This window comes from Thunnus thynnus, chromosome 17 (genome assembly GCF_963924715.1).
Source record: "Thunnus thynnus chromosome 17, fThuThy2.1, whole genome shotgun sequence".
In the NCBI taxonomy this organism is placed as follows: domain Eukaryota; kingdom Metazoa; phylum Chordata; class Actinopteri; order Scombriformes; family Scombridae; genus Thunnus; species Thunnus thynnus.
The window spans coordinates 6,012,432-6,030,340 of NC_089533.1; the positions used below are offsets into that span (position 1 = coordinate 6,012,432).

General features: G+C 40.0%; 1 protein-coding gene across 1 annotated transcript in view; it reads right to left on the reverse strand.

The window, feature by feature from the left end:
- shank1 (SH3 and multiple ankyrin repeat domains 1) overlaps window positions 1–17,909 on the reverse strand; it is a 99,529-nt gene that overhangs the window by 43,796 nt on the left and 37,824 nt on the right. Inside the window, exons 3-7 of the mRNA XM_067616422.1 lie at window positions 8,346–8,549; window positions 7,580–7,651; window positions 7,211–7,319; window positions 2,663–2,817; window positions 1,685–1,852 (exon numbers count right to left, since the gene is read on the reverse strand). Of these exons, the coding sequence (XP_067472523.1) occupies window positions 1,685–1,852; window positions 2,663–2,817; window positions 7,211–7,319; window positions 7,580–7,651; window positions 8,346–8,549 (708 nt within the window). The remainder of the gene's footprint in view (window positions 1–1,684; window positions 1,853–2,662; window positions 2,818–7,210; window positions 7,320–7,579; window positions 7,652–8,345; window positions 8,550–17,909) is intronic.

Genomic DNA, 17,909 nt, shown 5'->3' on the forward strand with positions numbered 1-17,909 from the left:
AAGTGGTGATAGTATAAGTATGATAAACTCCCAACCTCCACCACATCCGTTATTTTCTTTCATAGGAAAAACTTTGTAGTGCGGTATCACGTTGATAAGAAGGTTTTATTTAGATAACTGGACTTTGCTGGTTATGTCTCTGCTTTATACGGTATATCTTCATGACCTCAAGGCAATAAAAAGCTGCATGAATGGGGCTGAAAACCTACATTAAACATTGAATGCTTTTAAGTTTGGGGTCATTGAAATATCTAAATTTAAAGATATTGAGTGTCAGTCAAAATATACAAAATACACACACACATACACACACACAGACAGTGTAAGATGGAGGCCACAAGTTGCTAGGAGAGACAGATGTTGATGAAGTGTGGGTGATGATTACACTGAGATGAAGAGGCGGATACCTTTATTTTTTTTATCTCCTGGCCTCGGATGTCCGCTTCGCCGCCGGAATACGAGGCCGCGGAGGCAGGATGGGTAGGATGAAGGGTGAGAGGTGTAGTGTTTCATGGCATGAATGGTTTTTGACGCAGACACGGACGCTGTACATACTGGAACACAAAGTATACTGGTGCATTACGAAAAGCATGCACGGACGTTGCACACTTGCAATATAAAGAGCAGAAACTAACACCCCAAATAACCAAAGGCAAGACTTTTTTTTTTTTTTTTTTTTTAAATGGTGCTTTCATATCATAACCCACAAATAGACACAAATTAGGCCACTGACCCTGTTAGATTCAAAGATCTTTGCCCCGAGCACCCTCTTACAGTTTTGCTGTTGAATTAATTGTGTACACATAAAACAGAAGATAACAGAAGAAAAAATTGAATCTGTGATTTTAACAGTTATAATGCTTTCTTTATTTGTTTAGGCAGGTTATGCCTTTTTTATTAGATAAGGAACAGTAGAGAGAGATGACAAGAAATGAAGAGAAAGAGGGACAAGAGTCTGCAGACGTGGCGTGCATCTTAACCAGTAGGCTACCAGTGCACGCCTATGTAGCATTAATACATAGTGAATTACACTGATATGACTGTTATATGCTTGCAAATCTGCTCTGGAAAAACCCCTTTAAAGACCCTTTGAGGATTCCCTTGAAGTCTTAAAGGATAGATTCACAGTTTTTCAAGTTCAAGTCTTAAAACAACAATCAGGTGTCCATATGAATCTAAAAGAGGTTTTCCTCACTGTAATCGCTCCTCCTGTTCATACTGGCTGTTAAAAGATCCCCTTCAAAGTGGATGTGAAGCTTATTTGAGGCTTCAGCAGTCTGAGTTAGTGGATATCAAGTGGATATCTGACACGTTTACAGTCTTTTTAGCGTCAAATTCCCTCTTTGTGTTTCCCTGTTGAGCTGCAGGTGGAAGTATAGTAACAAAAAGAGGAACTTTGGCTCTAAAAAGACTGTAACGTTGAAAGATATCTGCTTGATTTGACTCATTTGGACGCTGAAGCTTCATATTAGCTTGTCACAGGAGGAGGCTTATGCATAACTTACATTGTAAGTACATTATGAAGGGATCTTCTATGAAGAAGAGGAATGATTATAGCAAGAAAAACCTATTTCGCTGTTCATTTGGGCTCCTGAATGTTGTTTAAAGACAGACTTGAAACATTTTGCACTCATCCTTTAAGGGAGTCAAATCATGCGCACACACACGTACAGACATGATGTACCTGATGTGTCTCGTCCCAGCCGTTCTCGTCCCTGATGCCCAGCTTGGCGTGGTGGTAAAGCAGTGTTTCGCAGCAGGAGGTGTCGCCCCCTGTCAGCACAGTGTGGTAGAGCGGTGTCAGCCCTCGCCGGTCCTTGTAATCCGGAGAGGCGCCCAGAGACAGCAGGACCTGCAGAGCGACCGAGCGAGAAAAGGTAAAGCCTCATGTACAGACCATTCATCAGGAGGTTTGATAAATTATGCAACTATTGCTAAGCAGTAAATTAATGATGACTTAAAACTTTTATGAGCTAAAAACCCAGCAATAAAGAAGCAGGAAGAAGAAAATCTTACGGCGGCTTTCAATTTAGTTACGGAAAGTCGAGGAATATTCATGGAATTTTAAATCAGGACGGCAACTCATAGCCAGCGGTTCACAGAGGTCACGCAACTCCTCGGGTGGGAGAGAATTATGTATTCAATCACAGTCTGCTGTAAATCTTTATGCAGTTTAGCAGCTGTTTCTTTCCTTTGTGGAAAACATGGACTCCGACAATGTAACACATGCAATTATCTCCCACTGAATGAGTTTCCTCTCTACAGGTATCTGTCTTCTTGGCGAGTTGGGAACTGAAAATCTGGACAAATGCCTAAAATGTAAATGTATAACATGCCTTTAAAAACCAGGCGATTTGAATTTGAATGTCTTTTTTCTCTCTCTGGTACAATAGAATAATAGATTTTTTGTACATGTGCATGTTGTGTGTGGGTGGGTGTGGATGCTGAGTGGGAGGGTCTGGCTTGTTCTGTCTTCAGCTTGTTTGCTTATACAGAAACACAAATGAGGAGAATATTGCATCGAATTCAGGGCAAATATCCATCTTGCAGATATAGATGGTGTACGTTGGAGTTTCTCCTTTTATGGCGTGACAATGAGAACTCATTACTGGTTAGATAACAGCTTTTGCATAAAAGGACAAGAACATGCATAAATATTTACCAGCAGGGCTGTATGGCGGTGGCCTCGAACAGCCTTGTGTAGCGGTGTGAGTCCATCTTTGGCGCGGAAGTCGATATGAGCCCCTCCTTCCACCAGGACCCGGATGGACTCACCTCCACCCGGCTCACACTGCACCGCCAGGGACAGAGGAGTCTCTGGAGGACACACACACACACATTCAGATGTAATGTTGAAAGTTTTAATGGTCACAGGGATTGTTCTAGATCAGGGGTCTCAAACTCAAATTATTTGAAGGTCACTGGCCAGGCTGTTTACTCCTCGGGAGGCGACGAGGGTTACAACTGACGATTATCATCAATTAATTATTTTCTTGATTAATCGTTTAGTTTATAGAATGTCAGAAAAATTATGAAAAATGTTGGTAACTGTTTCCTAAAGCCCAAGATGCAACCTAAAATGTCTTGTTTTGTCCATGACCAGCAGTCCATAACCGAAAGATATTCAGTTTATTGTCATAAAAGACTGAAGAAACCAGAGAATGTTCACATTTAAGAAGCTGGAACAAAGAATTATTTTAGTATTTTGTCTTAAAAAATAACTCAAAATGAATAATCGAGTATCAAAATAGTCAATCGACTAATCAGTTGGCGACTTAAATACTCAGTGGAAAAGTATTTTTAGTATTTTAGTTAAAGTTTTTTGTTTCAATAATACATTTCAACTATATAAACTTTCCTTGCTTTGAAATTGTTTTCCTGGAGAACAGCAGCTTTGTCCTTTCAGATTAGACACAAAAACAAAAAGTAATCAACTGTCCACTTCTCTGGAAACTGTTTGTTCTTCAGGTCAAACAGTCTTTTAAGCTTAAAGTCCAACTGAAATTAAATAGCATATTTTTGTCTACTACAGCGTACTTATCTGCTTTGTTATCTTGTGTTCTCCTTTGAGAAAAAAATCTCAAACCAAAAGGGAAAAAATTGTATTTTTACATTTGATTTGATTTTATGATGATGCCCCCTAGTTTTACATTGTTTCAATTAAATACCAGCCGTCCGCTCACGTAGCTGGAGTCCTTATTTCAATACAGCAAACCAAATCGTTCAATATCGTGGCATGCAACCATAGGCGGAGCAGGACGGTCACACTGAGCCTGATTGCATCCGGCTACACAACACAACCCACATTAGCTTTCCTGCTAACGTCTCCTTCTTATCTAACTTACGAACATGAACACACGTCTTGTCCTGCAGCTTAGCTTGTTGAACGAGCCACCAAGCAAACATTCACCCGGGAAAAAGTGCACTGCTTATGTCAGTTAGCAGGCTAGATAGCTAACTAGCTGCTAGCAGCAGCACATTAAACAACATGTAGCTGAATATACCTGAAAATGACACTTCAGAGCTGTTAGATGCTGGTTTGGTTGTTGGTCTTCAAAATCCCTGTTAGTCTGTAGCTACAGCAGTTTGTTTACTTTGTTTCTATTCTGTACTGTGTAACATCGGTAGCCTGCCAGCTAACGTCAATCAAACCCAGACACTGACACACATCCCCAGCAGTCTGAGACAAAACTACATTTTTCTTCATTCTAATAATACAAAACTATTAAAAATACATTAAAAAAACATGTTGACATTATTTTTGGGGGATGATTAAATGTGCACTGCAATAAATCAGAGTTCTGCTGATTGAACATAATGTGTTTATGTTAATTAGTTGTGAAGTTCGCTGCAGCTTTTGTATTGTGAAATATGACATAAAAAGCTAATTTTGATGCTTTTTCGCTTTACAAGAAAATTAAATGGTTACTAAAATAATAATGGGATAAAATTAAAACAAAACAGCTTCAAGCAGTTTCAAACAATACATCCTAAACATGTTCGGTGCCTTATGACATTTTTCTCGTGGGCGGATTTTGGCCACAAGGCCGGTAGTTTGCGAACGCTGTTGTATAGTTTTAGACAGACGGAGAGTTTCAGATGTAGAGATAATTTTCAGGTACAGTTTCTGACAGTTTCAGAGAGTTTACAGTTTTCAGAAGATTTACTCCACACAAACGACATCAGTCCTGAATCCCAGTGTCATCATCAGGCTTTATTAACAGGTTACTCAACTGCACACCTGAAGACAATTAAACCAAATGTGAAGATCCCTGCAAATGTTCATATTCGTCTCCGCTATATATGTTACTTTGGCGCCAAATAAAGCAACAAAGACACTCAATAAAATTAAAAATAAAAGCAACACTGTGTCACAACACCCTTAACCTCATTTAACACACCTGAACTTCTGCAGTAAGAAAATTCAACAGCACCTAGAAGAATAAAAGCATTCAAAGTGTTCCCACAGTAAAAAAAAAAAAAAAACAGAGTACAGAGCGCTGGCTGCCATGGCGACAAGAGAGTTTTTTTGGCAAAGAGGAAAACGATTGCAGGCTTTTATCTCTGAGCAGCTTCTGTCGATCTCAGGTACAAATAATAATGAGAGGGGGGGGGTGTTTTGACCGCACGTCCTCTGAAGTTACCATGTCACGATGACTTGATGGGAATTCCCCATTTAGCAGTTTCTCTTGGCAGTGATGGAAGTGAGCCCCCGCTAACAGGAACCACGCTCAATATATTGCAGAATTATTTCATGTCCTATTAAAGGCCCTCGGTGGGAGCCCTCTGCTGGGCCGGGAAGCATCAAGAGAGGGTTTCAGAGAGAGATAGGCAGGTCGAACGTAAGAAGTGTTAACAAAGGTGAGGATATTTAAGTCCCGAGACCACAGAGAAGTGTTTTTCTAAAGGCTTTTGATCACCTCTGTGCCCTGCATACCTAATGCTGCATCCAGAGTTTATGGACTTACTGTAAGAACACACTGACCTCTCAGGCAAGAAAGAAGAGGAAACCATTTGAAGCCATGAAGATGCTACAGTTTGCATTTTCTGTATATTTTGGGTGATCTAATATTGCTTTTTTTTTTAATCACTTGTACATAGTGAGTTTTATAGCAAACCTTAGCTCTGTTAATGTATCATTTGCTACACTTAACTCCACAAATCCACAAACCAGAGTCCAACATCAAACCCTGACATCCACAGTGGCATTAGTATCATTTTCAGGTGTTTGTATACACTGTCTTTCCCGTATGATGTGAGTACAGCAGGTTAGTGAAGGGGGTTCATCAGGGCTCTCTGTTGCCCCCCGGTGTTCAGAAGCGGAAGTGTGTTTTACACCTGTTATAACAGGGTGTGTTTAGTGTTTTGACACTTGCCCCCACAGCGGCTGGACTGACACAGAGCAGCACACCCGAACTATAAACGAACCGTCTGCTTGTGCCCCGTAAACAGTAACGGGATCTGAGAAAAGCCACCGGATTGTGAAGCGCGTTGGCTCAGATCCTTGAAGAAGCGTCAGAGCCAACATGCTGCAGAGCTGAGTGCAGAAAACAGAGGGGGAGGTTTGTTGTTTGCAGAGAGGTGAAAGGTCGAGTTTATACAGCAGAGCAACAAGTCAGAGAAGTTTAGCTGCTTGGGGATTTTGTATCTCAAATACATGTTTATTCTGTTTGATGCGATGAGACAAATGAGGGAAAACACTGTCGATACGTGGGTAGATGGATGGATGGATGGATGGATGGATGGATGGATGGATGGATGGATGAGATAAGCTGTAGCAAGTGTAATCAGTATCTTCCTTAACTCCCAAGCTATTTTTTTTTAAAACAATGTCTTATTTGCCAATGTTAAACCATCTACTAGACATTTGGGAGTCTTTGATGAACCAGTAAATAAAGTTTCCTTATTCCTCTGAGAACCATCTCTAAAATCAAACTTTAATTCTTTTAATATTCGGTGTCTTTGTTGCAGCTCATTAACGAACTTTAGTTTAACTCTTAACTGGCTTTGTTCTGGCATCAGTCAGAAGTCTCTTTCTCATCCTCGACATGAACAAAACACAGCTGCAACCGAAGCAAACAGCTGGAATCACATCGGTCCAGTCTAAATATTTACTACACTGGTTATCTGTCAGTTCTGTAATTGATTTTAAGGTTTTAGAGTTTATTTTTAAAAGCATAATTGGGTCCTCTTAAGTCCCTTGAGAGTCTTATCTACACAAATGATAATAACTGCATTCTTTGTTTATCCTTATCAGCTTATTTTGCACAGTTCTGTAAATTGGGACGTGTTTCTGTAGCTCTGAGCTGGATTTATTTGTCTTGCGGGTTTTTTCTCTTTTTTTTTTGTATATAATCTACTTATTTTAAATACTATACCTAGAGGGCACATCCAGTCATATAAAGCATCTATTAATCTATATATCTAGCTGCTGCATCAGATACTCAAGTAGGATTCTTGCAGTCATGTAAAAGTCTTTTTTACATTATTATTTAATTAAGCCATTTTATTTATCTCATGAATGTGATGATTTCGACTTATAACGCACTTGCTTAAAAAATACGCTATGCTAAAAATATGCTAAAATAACAGCAACACACGTGTATTCTACTGTTATTATGGACAGGTGATGGATCGAGTGGAGCTGAGGTAAATGCTAAATGACAATGAGTCAAGGTAACAGTTCCTCTGGCTCTGTGGCACTTCTTACCGCCGGTATCAGCGTCCTGGTAGTTGGGATCGAGGCCCTTGTCTAAGAACTTGGCCATCTTGTCCACAGCGCTGGTTTGGATATAATCCATGAATTTTTTCAGGCTGGCCTGCACGAGGAGATAAGAGCGCTGCTGTATTACAGAGTACAGAGAGAGCTCCTTCTGCCAGGAAATAGCACGGTTCAGTGTTGTACAGTACGGTGCATTTGCAGCACAGCCAAGTGCACTAAGTATCAAATGATATGTGTAAAATAAACAGATACACCTGCACCATGCATGCTTAGTGGCACACACATGCACACTGTTACAGTATCAATTTACATTCCCTTGCACACTCATTCGTATGACTGTAACACTGGTTTTTATACCTTTGTGTGCAGTTTGGCCAGTTGCTTCTCATCCAGATTGGTCTGTTTGTACACCCTGGTCTTGTATCGAAACTAAAGCAGAGGGAGAAAAAGAGAAAGGAAAGGAAGAGTTAATCCACCACAGAAGGCCTTTGTCCTCAATTCTCTTAGCTTTTGGCCTAGATCCACGAAATGGGGCCTGCAGATTTATTGTACGGAGAAGCTTTATCTGGTTTGCTATACAAAACTCCTCTTCTACTTCACCGACGACTAGAAGTGTGAAAGGAATGGGCTGGCTTTACAGCAGTTTAAAGATGTTTTAGAGCCTCCGCTGGGTCGTAATACAGCGTGAAAAGGAGGTAACTGTACAGACTGGATAAGAGATTAGAGGGTGTAGAACTAAACAGAGCAGGGAGGCTGAACGCTGCTGTGACACTCTTTTAAGATGTGTATGAAACTTCATTCATAAAGCAGGTTTTTATACAACTTGGCCAAACATAAATAACACAGTTACAGTAGATAAAGTGCCTTAAAACGCAGCTTGAATATTTGAACTCAAAATTCAAAATGTCACATTAGTTCCAGGCGACCAAGAAGAAGAACCTGCACAGCGAGACAAATGTTTGATGTTTCTCCGTTTGAACAAACTTCTGTTAAAGTTCCCCAAAATACATTTAATCTTTTTAGGAGGGAGACGTGATGAATTAAGAGCAGTGACATCTTGAGGACATTCAGGCTACATACACTTTTCTAGTCTTACAAATGTGTCAAAAGACTGGAATAGTACCTCCAAATATGGCACCCCTTTCTCAAAGGACTGAGGGTATTCTCTGAGCAGCCTCTCCTCCTCCAGGAACTTGGCGTCGTGGCCATCGGTAGCCGGCTGGAACAGACCGTAGTTCAGGACGTCCCGCAGAGATTCGGTCAGGGAGCAGAGCACCTGCTGCTTGGCCTTCCACACCGTGGCGTCCGGGTTAAAACGCAAACATTTCTGCAGGAACAGGACGCAGAACAGGACGCATGGTTCAGTTTTCAGTGCATCAGTTGTTAAATAAGAAATGCTAAATATCAGGGAATGAAGATAATCTTTACTTACATTAATAAACACCTTTATATGTGAAGAACATTTTAAAAAGTTGTGGTTTATAAGTGATTAAGAAATAAGCAATGAAAACAAGGTAAGAAATACAAAAGGCAACAAAAGTGAGGTCAAGTTGATGTTAAAAATGATACAAATAAAGTTGATCATGTGCATCAATCTTAACGCTGCAGGGCATGATGGGAAAAATGATCACTGTCAGTCAATCTAAAGAAACTGTGAATATGAAGCACATTGTTTTAATTAACTTTGTGTTTTAATATAAAGTCTTTAAACTTTTAAACAGGACCCTGCCGGAGGAAATGATCTGTAATATTTGTTGGGGGGGGGGGGCAGACCATAATAAACAGTAACTAATGCAACGATGCAAAAATTTTGGGGTGTTTTGAACTTTCTGTTGCAGGAAGAAGCACAGCAGTTCATTTTAATGAGCTGAAGGTGACAATGGAAATAAACCAGTAAGCTTTTTAGCTTGTGACCCCTTAAAATGAAACAGTATCTACTCGCTTACATCCACCAAAGAGTGATTTTTTTTTCTCTCCTCTCTGAGCTTGTTTCATTTTTATTGTTTCATTTGAATAATTAGTGACAGCCTGAAATGTTGAAACAAAACACTTATGTTAGAGAGAAGCTTGAAAACAATGAGTACAAATTTTGTGTAGCAGAACAATATTTTTTACTCATTTTCTGACTCATTAGTTATCATACGACTCCTTAAATTGATCTGAGGACCCCTCGGAGAGATCGTAGGAGCCACTGTCCACGGCTGTGTCCCAAATCTACACACAGTCACTCTAATCAGGTTCTGAGTGTGTGTTCAGAAGAAGTGACAGATTTAGTATAGTCAAAACTGTTAAAACAGTATGCATGCTAAACCGCCTCTTTTGTGTGCTGTTGATTGACACTACTCTCCCACAATGCAATGCACACAGGAAACGGAGGAGCTACTGTACTCACAGCAGGACAAAGTAGAAAATAATAGTAGTGAAACAGCTTTAGGAACACATCAGAAACCTTTTTTAACAACATTTAGCTGTACTTTTGTTGTACAATGAGTTCTCTCTGTATACAGTTAGTATGCAGTGGTGGAAAGTTGGAAAGTAACTAAGTACATTTACTTAAGTACAATTTTGAGGTACTTTATACTTCCACTCCACTACATCTCAGAGGTAAATATTGTACTTTCTACTCCACTACATTAATTTGACAGCTTTAGTTACTTTTCAGATGAAGATTTTACATAAAATAACATAACGATGAGCTTATAAATCACACTGGATTATTAAATTTAAACCAGTGGTTCCCAAACTTTTTGGCTTGTGGCTCTTTACGAAATAATCAGAGTGTGTTTGTGTCTGTTTGTCACGTTTCAGATGTCTATGAGTTGTTTGCAGTTCCACCAAAGAGACGTTTGAGGTAAAACTTCACAAAAAAACCCGCATAGATTAAAGGAAAGTTCTGAAAAATTCATCCAAATTTATGTAGCAGAACTTTGTGTATTTTTATTTCCTACCCAATCTAGCATCTCAAGACAAAGTAGTTCAAACTAGCTCCACCACGAGCAGCTACAACAATAAAATGCTGTTCATGCATTGACTCATTAGTAGTAATAATGTACTTTGTTAAATTTATTGAATACATCAGTCACAGCCCAATATTCTGCAAAACGAGCACCTTTACTTTAACACTTTAAGTACATTTTGCTGCTAAAGGACTTTAACTTGTTATGAAGTACTTTTACATTAATGTGTTGGTACTTCTACTTAAGCAAAGGATCTGAATACTTCTTCCACTAGTGTTACTATATGGTAAGAAACTGGGACACAGTGCTGGGAGTCCAACGCTGTGGCAGTGGATCTCTGAGCCAGCAGGGGGAGACAGCGGCGGAGTAAAACGGGTGATTCCCTGTGTGGCCTCAGTTAGCGGCAGACAGGATATGAATGGCAGTTCGGTGCAGCTTTAAGTGTCTCTGGTGGGGTCGTGAATGGCCGAGTGTATAACGGCTCAGAGCTCAGTCAGCAAAGTGGAACGTAACTCACTACACAGATGGCTGACAGAAGGTTTTTTGGCATCACTCTCTCCCTATCTCGCTCTCAGCCTCTCTCTCTCTCTCTCTCTCTCCAGTGGAGTGGGTTGACCTTGAGGCGGCAGCAGGATGGTTGGCCCACACAGTTACAGCCAGCTGCAAGGATCCCTGCCTCTTGCTGCATTACTGCATGGGCTCCTCTCTGTAGCCAACACTTTCTCCTAACACAGAACATTCGCTCACTCACTGTCACTCATCTTAATCTCTCTCTCTACACACACACACACACACACACACACACACACGTTTCGGAGTGTGCGTGTCCTACAAAGAAAGAGATAAAACCCTGCACGGGGGTTTTGTGCAGAGGAGTAACATAACATTTTCTCCCTCTCTCTCTCTCTCTCTCTATTTTATTCAGTGTCTCCCGTTCGCGCACAGCCAACCCGGTCGCTACGGCAACCGGTTCATTAGTGGAGCAAGCTGCTTGTTGCCATAGAGACATCCCCGTGTTCCCTTGGAGATGGGGTACTGGGAGGGTGTGTGTGTGTGAGCATGTGCGTGTGTGTGTGCATGAAGGTGTGTGTGTGTGTGTGTGTGTGTGTGTGTGTGTGTGTGTGTGTGTGTGTGTGTGTGTGAAAGTAAAAGCGAGGGGAATGTCTAAGATTTTGAGTATGAGAGAGGTAGAGGATGAAGAGGTGTGTCTGTTTGTATTAGATTAGGTTTCACACAAATAGACACACACATGCACACAAACACACACACACACAAACAAACCTACACACTGCACTTACAGTCCCATCAAAGGATGCAAAGCAAACACACTCTAAAATGAATCACAATCCCAGCAGGGAAGAATGACGGTTAAAGATTCAGTTATCACTCAGGAGTCAGCGTCTTATAAAACACTGATAATTATCATAAAATAATAGAGATTAGAAATCTTGTTGTAAATTTCCCTTCATTCCAAGATGCCTCAGATAGTTGGGAGACTTTACCGAGGAAGCCATGCTGCTTATTGATCTGTATACCTCCAGGAACACGATTGATCCTCCAGCTTCTAACTGGCAAGCCAATTAGAGCTGATCACAGATTCCTCTTTATCAAGCCTTCGACATGCAACTTGCTTCTGTAAACAGACAGTTTTCCCAACGATTTGCCCGCAGAATAGACGGTTCTGTACTGTATGTATGTAGTAATGCAGGTTGACTGTCTCACAGCACAGTTGGTGGTGTCTTCATAGTGTCAGACAGTCTCGTAACTTGTTATAAATCTGTAGTGGTGCAGTTGAAGTTGAGTGTTCAGAGTGCCCTCTAGTGGGCAGAGAGCTCTGATTGTAAATCATTGAGATAAATGGACACTGAGTTGTTGGTTTGTAGAACAATGACAATATTGTTTCAGTGCCAGAATATAAAAGTATAAAGGCCAAGATTTTTTTTTTTCTTTAAAGGAGACATATCATGCTTTTTGTGATTGTCTGTTATTTTTATACTGTTATGACGTCAGATGTTAAACATGGTCAAAAGTGAACATGTGTAAAAAAAAAAATTAAAAGTCGGGGCATAAACTTGCACTGAACACTCCATTTGCCTCTACTTCCTCCTCATGATGACGTCACATTATCTGCAAATACCCACAAACAGTCGTCTGTTCTATAATATTTGCTGCTAAGGTTGTTGTTAACATTGCTCCACGGGTCGTTCACGTTGTCCGCTCTCATATTTCGGATCAGATTTGGGCTCGGACATGTACGGATGTATTTGAGAAGTTTATGTTTCTAGTGAGGAGCAAGAAAAAGAAATGAAATCCCGCTACTGTTTGTATGAACTCTGGAGCAAGTCTGCTGAGGGGAAGCTTGTGGTAGCTAACCAATCAGAACAGAGTGAGCTCATCGGGAGGCGGGCCTTAAAGAGACAAGAGCTAAAACAGCCTGTTTCAGACAGAGGCTGAACTGAGGGGCTGCATAAAGGAGCAGTAGAAGATAAATAAGAAGTTTTTTGAACTGTAAATCATGCAAAAATGTTCCAGTATAGCTCCAGAATAGAAATATAGACCTAAAAATGTGCATGATATGTCCCCTTTAAATTCATGCTAGCATTCTGCCTAATCAGTGCTCATTGGTGAAATTGGCACAGCTCTGATACACCGAGCGCCAGCAGCTGATACTGACAATATTTTCATCTAACAAGCTGCAATTAGTCAATGAAATAAGATCAATCAGGATCAACACTCAAAACCCAGCCAAAGACTTAATCCTTCATCGCTACAGTTTGCAACTTAAAAACATGTTGACTGAATCGTTAATTAGATACCAACCAACCACTGTTTGTCTTTTGAGTTTTAATTGAATCTGCACAGTAATATCTTGTTGAAAGTGTCCGTCGTAGACGCAAGAATCTCATTTAGGAGATTCAGAACAAATATATTCTATGTTGCCGCTTTTATTTAACTTTTAAAATGATTCCCAGTGTTACATTAATGCTGCAAGTTTTATGCTTTAAGCTCTTCTGTTTCAAGAGGTGGTTTTTTATCATTATGCAGACCAAAAAAAAAAAAAAATTCTGTCTTGCCTCCTAAAGCTGTGATCACACTTTCCCACTCACATACGCCCACTCACTCTGTCCATGCTGCTCTTTATCTTCCTCTGCCTATCTCTATCTTATCCTCCATCCTTCTCTCTCGCCATCTTTCTCTTAACAGCTCTGTCACTTATCTATGCAGAAGTAGGAGTCGCTCCTCTCTCTCCTCTCTCTCTCTTTCTCTTGCTCTCTCTATCACTGTCCCTCTGGCCTTTTTCTGCAGGGCAAGTGCAGGGGGACTAGAAGTCTTTAATGAGATCTATGGGGAAATAACCCCCCCCCCCACACACACACACACCACCACCACCACCACCAAACACACACACGTCAGCCATGTCGCCGTTTAAGTCAACTTCTCTCTCCTCTCTCACACTCTTTCTGCCTCTCTCAGCCACTCCAGCCACCCTCTTCCTCTCCACAGCGGTTCATAAGAAGAGCAAATTAATTTCTCTCAAGCATTTGTGTCATCCCTCCCTTTCTTCATCGTCTCCATGTGGGCTCACCCGTTCATTAACGTACAATCTCTCCACCGCTGCAGAAAGACACTGTCTGTCTGTAGCCTGACCGAGTCACGTATCTTAACTAGGCGCTTCAATCTAAGCGTTTGTATCTGTATGTCAGCGTGAAAGTGTTTGCGAGGCCAAATCCTGCCTGAGGGCTCCTTGTTATATACTTGAGAGTTTACAAGAATTCAGCTCAAGTCAAACAGCGGAGAAGAACTCATTTGTTTCACGCTGTTTAATGCGCTCGGCAGGCAAATGCCAGCTCGGTTGCGTGCGCGTGAGTCCGACAATCTAATAAAAACCGAGAGACACAAAAGTGCTTTGACCTCCTGCTGGAACAGGATCATATCAACAACTTGTGATACACAGATATGACTCTCTGGCTGTGCACGCAAGTGAGTTAATGGACCACAGCCTCTTTTATCAGCCACCAGTGGAAGAGGAATGATTAGTGCATCAAGCACCGCAGTCGACTCAGGGACTCACAAGTGGTGGAAGAACTACTCAGATACTTTATTTAAGTAAAAGTACTATAAAAAAAACTATAGAGCTGCAACAATTAGTTGATAAATCAATCAGACAATCGACTTTAAATAATCGATTGATTGTTTCAGTCGTTTTTAAAGCAAAAATATCAAACATTCTCCCGTCAGCTTGTTGTTTGTGAGGAACATTTTAAGTGACATTGAACATTTTTTGGGGTTGGTCTAACGAACCAGGCGATTTGAAGACGTCACCTGTGATTTTAGGGTGTGACAAACATTTTCATCGTTTTTATAGTTTTACAGAACGATTAATCGCAAAACTAAGTAAGTAAAAGTACGGATGTGTGCAAAATGCAGCAAAAATATATTAATTAATCATATATATTACATTACTGGATGCATTCACACGTTAGCAGCAATTTAATGTTGCAGCTAATCATAATTACTTAATGCTTTTCATACTGTCGGCTACTTTAATCTACAAAGTCATATTTTATTAATTGATCATATTTTTTTAATGTTATATCATAATCTGCAAAGTGACCAGTAATCACAGCTGTCAAATAAATGTAATTGAATAGAGGTATATAAAGTAAATGAACTTTCCACCACCGTCAGTAATCAGTAAGTAGGTGATTTGCAGGTCAAAGGATGTGTGGACATACAGTACATGTTAAAACAGCGTTTCCATGACAATATTTCAATGTGAAGCAAGTCAGTAATACAGTCATTTAAATGCTGCTGAGACAGGAGCTACATGTCACTTAGTCCTCTAAAATAATTTCACCAGATTAAGTTTCTTTTGACCTGCGAATCACCAAAACGTTGCTTAACGGGAAGTTTTTTCTTCAACACAGTTCCAGTTGGCCAGAGGTGACACAGCAGTGCATAAAAATGGGACAGGACATCAACCGTCACAGTGCAAAATAACTTTAGCAATTCTATCTGTCTCTCTCCCGCAGCGTGAGATGATAAAATCCAATCCAACTGAATTTCTCCTTGACCTAAAACAACTAACTACAAAAAAGCACTGACTTTTTTTTTTTTTTTTTTGGCCTGAATCCCTTCTCACCACTAACAAATGTCTTGTCAGTGCACCAGCAGCAGCAGCAGTCTTGTGACTGGCAGCCGTGTTGAGAAAGATCTCCCCGTAGCAAGACTTGCACAGCGTTTCAAAGCACCAAAGGTAAATCCCACCACGGGGAAGGAGGGACGTTTTCACCAGATGTTTTCCTCTGAGCGTCATGGAAAATGTTTTCATGAGAGACTGAGTGACAAACACTGACCTCTTCCTAAAAAGTCTGACGGCATTAGCGAGGACTACAGCTGACAGTGTTCTGAGCTCATTAATAACACAAAGAAATAAAAAAAAAAGGAGAGGAGAGGAGAGGAGAGGAGAGGAGAGGGAGCCACTGAATGTAGAAAAATGAGAAACGTTTTATCTTCTCAATATGTAACACAAAATAAGGTTTGGACTGGCAGCTACTTTGGATTGCAACAGACTCGACGCCGCCTGAGGACGAGCGCCAAGCTCGAAACACATTGCAATCCGGAGTAACTGCCTGTCAAAGCCTTTTTCTGTGTACATCATTACAATAAAAAACACATTTTGTCTTCTTTTTTTTTTTATGCATTCAAAGGCTCCCTCTCTTGTTTTTATTTGTGACAAAATATCTCGCTTCAAACACATCTTTATCACGACGCTTTATGACGCACTTCAAGGGGTCTTCGCCGAACGTGTTTGCATGTGTTGCGATGTAAAAAGAAATGATATTTTAATGTTTAAAAAAGATTATTACCTGATATATCAGCCTTAAAAAATACAGTTAAGTTGTCCTTTGACCTCCTGTGATGATTGAAAATTACACCAGTATCACCTCTGGATTTCTTCTTCTGTATATTTTAATTTGTTTACTGATCTGAAACAGCTGCGTGACAATATTGAAAGCATTGAGAGAGAAAACCAGCATTTACTTACTTTAAATATATATATATATATGCATTATTTCCTCTCTACAAAAGAAGCATAAAACCTTTTCCTATTAAAAGATTCAATGAAATAAAACTGAATCTGTCCTCCCACGACGATTGGAAATTACAAGCGTAATAACTGTGAATTTCTTCCTCGGTGTAGTTTTGTTAACTGATCTGAAACGGCAGTGACAGTCCAAAAAACACAGATCCAAAAAAAAAAAAAAAAAATTTGTTCAGGCTCTAATCACCAGCGGCCCCACTGGAACCATAACATAAACTGCTGTTTCAAAGTCAATCAGTGTAGATAATTATCTAATCAAAGCGTATAATTCCAGTGGAACACAACGCTCGTTAGTAATATATGCTACGTTATGTTAAAAAAGAGCTACGTGGCTGCTGATAAAAAGGTAAATATAACACTAAATACATGTGTTTGTGCATTTTCTGCATGTCACTAAAAATCCTCCTCTCTCAATTCATAACATTTGCATTGCTACAGTCACTCCCTCGTCTCATTACAACACAATTAACGGGCAATTAGAGTTTATAGAGGGTGAATTAGCTGACATGTAGAACAGACCTAATGTACTGGGAGCGTAAAGGGATATTACCCAACACAAGAGAGAGCAGGAGGAGCTGAGAAGGAAGGGAAGGAGATGAACCAGAAGGGGGGGGGGGGGGGTAATCAGGTTTTTTGCTGTGAAAAGTGCAGGGTGTGAATGAGAGAGAGGGAAGCCAAGTGAAAAAATGGCCTGAAGAGGGTGAGTCAGGACGAGATGAGAGATGAGAGTGGGAGGCGGAGAGAGTAAATGTCATGAGCGATGGTGGGTTATAACTCTCGTGACCTCGGGGAGGAAGACAAAAATGTACTGAGTGAGTACATGTTGGCAGGAAGTCTATAAGGTCATGTTTTACTTCTTTCATATGTTAATGTTTATCTGCATGTCTGAGCGGCGCCGGTTTATGTTCCTCATCAATTCACGCTGAGTCAAACTAACATGTGGACCAATTTAAGAGAAAGATGAGAAGGAAACAAATAAAAATACTATAAAGTTAGACTCATATAGTGGATCTTTGTTTCCCTTTTTTTTAGTAAAAATTTCATATAGATCCATCAGCGTCCTCGTCTGTCAGGCAGTTTAATGAATATGATTACACCTGTCAATCACCAGAGTCCACAGATAGACACTTTGTCACTAACGAAGTGCTGTCTTAGTTGAGAGAATGTGAGGATTCAGAAAGCTTTCTGCAGCGCTTAAGTTATGAACAATGCTAGTGCTAAAATGTTATTAAAAATAGCAAAGAAATAGTGAAAATATAGTCAATAAAGTGGGCTTGTAAGTGCTTAAAAATATATACTCATTATTTAATTCCCCTATCTTTGACACACTCACATAAATCCAAAAGATTTGCATAAATTAAATTTGTCCTGTTAAAAAAAAAAAAAATCACAGAAAAAGGTGAATTTTTCCTCCAATGATGAAATTAGAAGTTTATTAACCTTTTTAATGCAGTTTCTTCTTAAATGTATTTATATATTTGTACAGGTCTTTCTATTTTTAACAAAAAGAGTAACACACTCTTTGTAAAGTAATGAGCAAATCTGACAAAAGGTCATAACTTTATATATATATATATGCATGTTCAGATTTAAATTTGCTTAGATATGATAAAATAGCTAAATA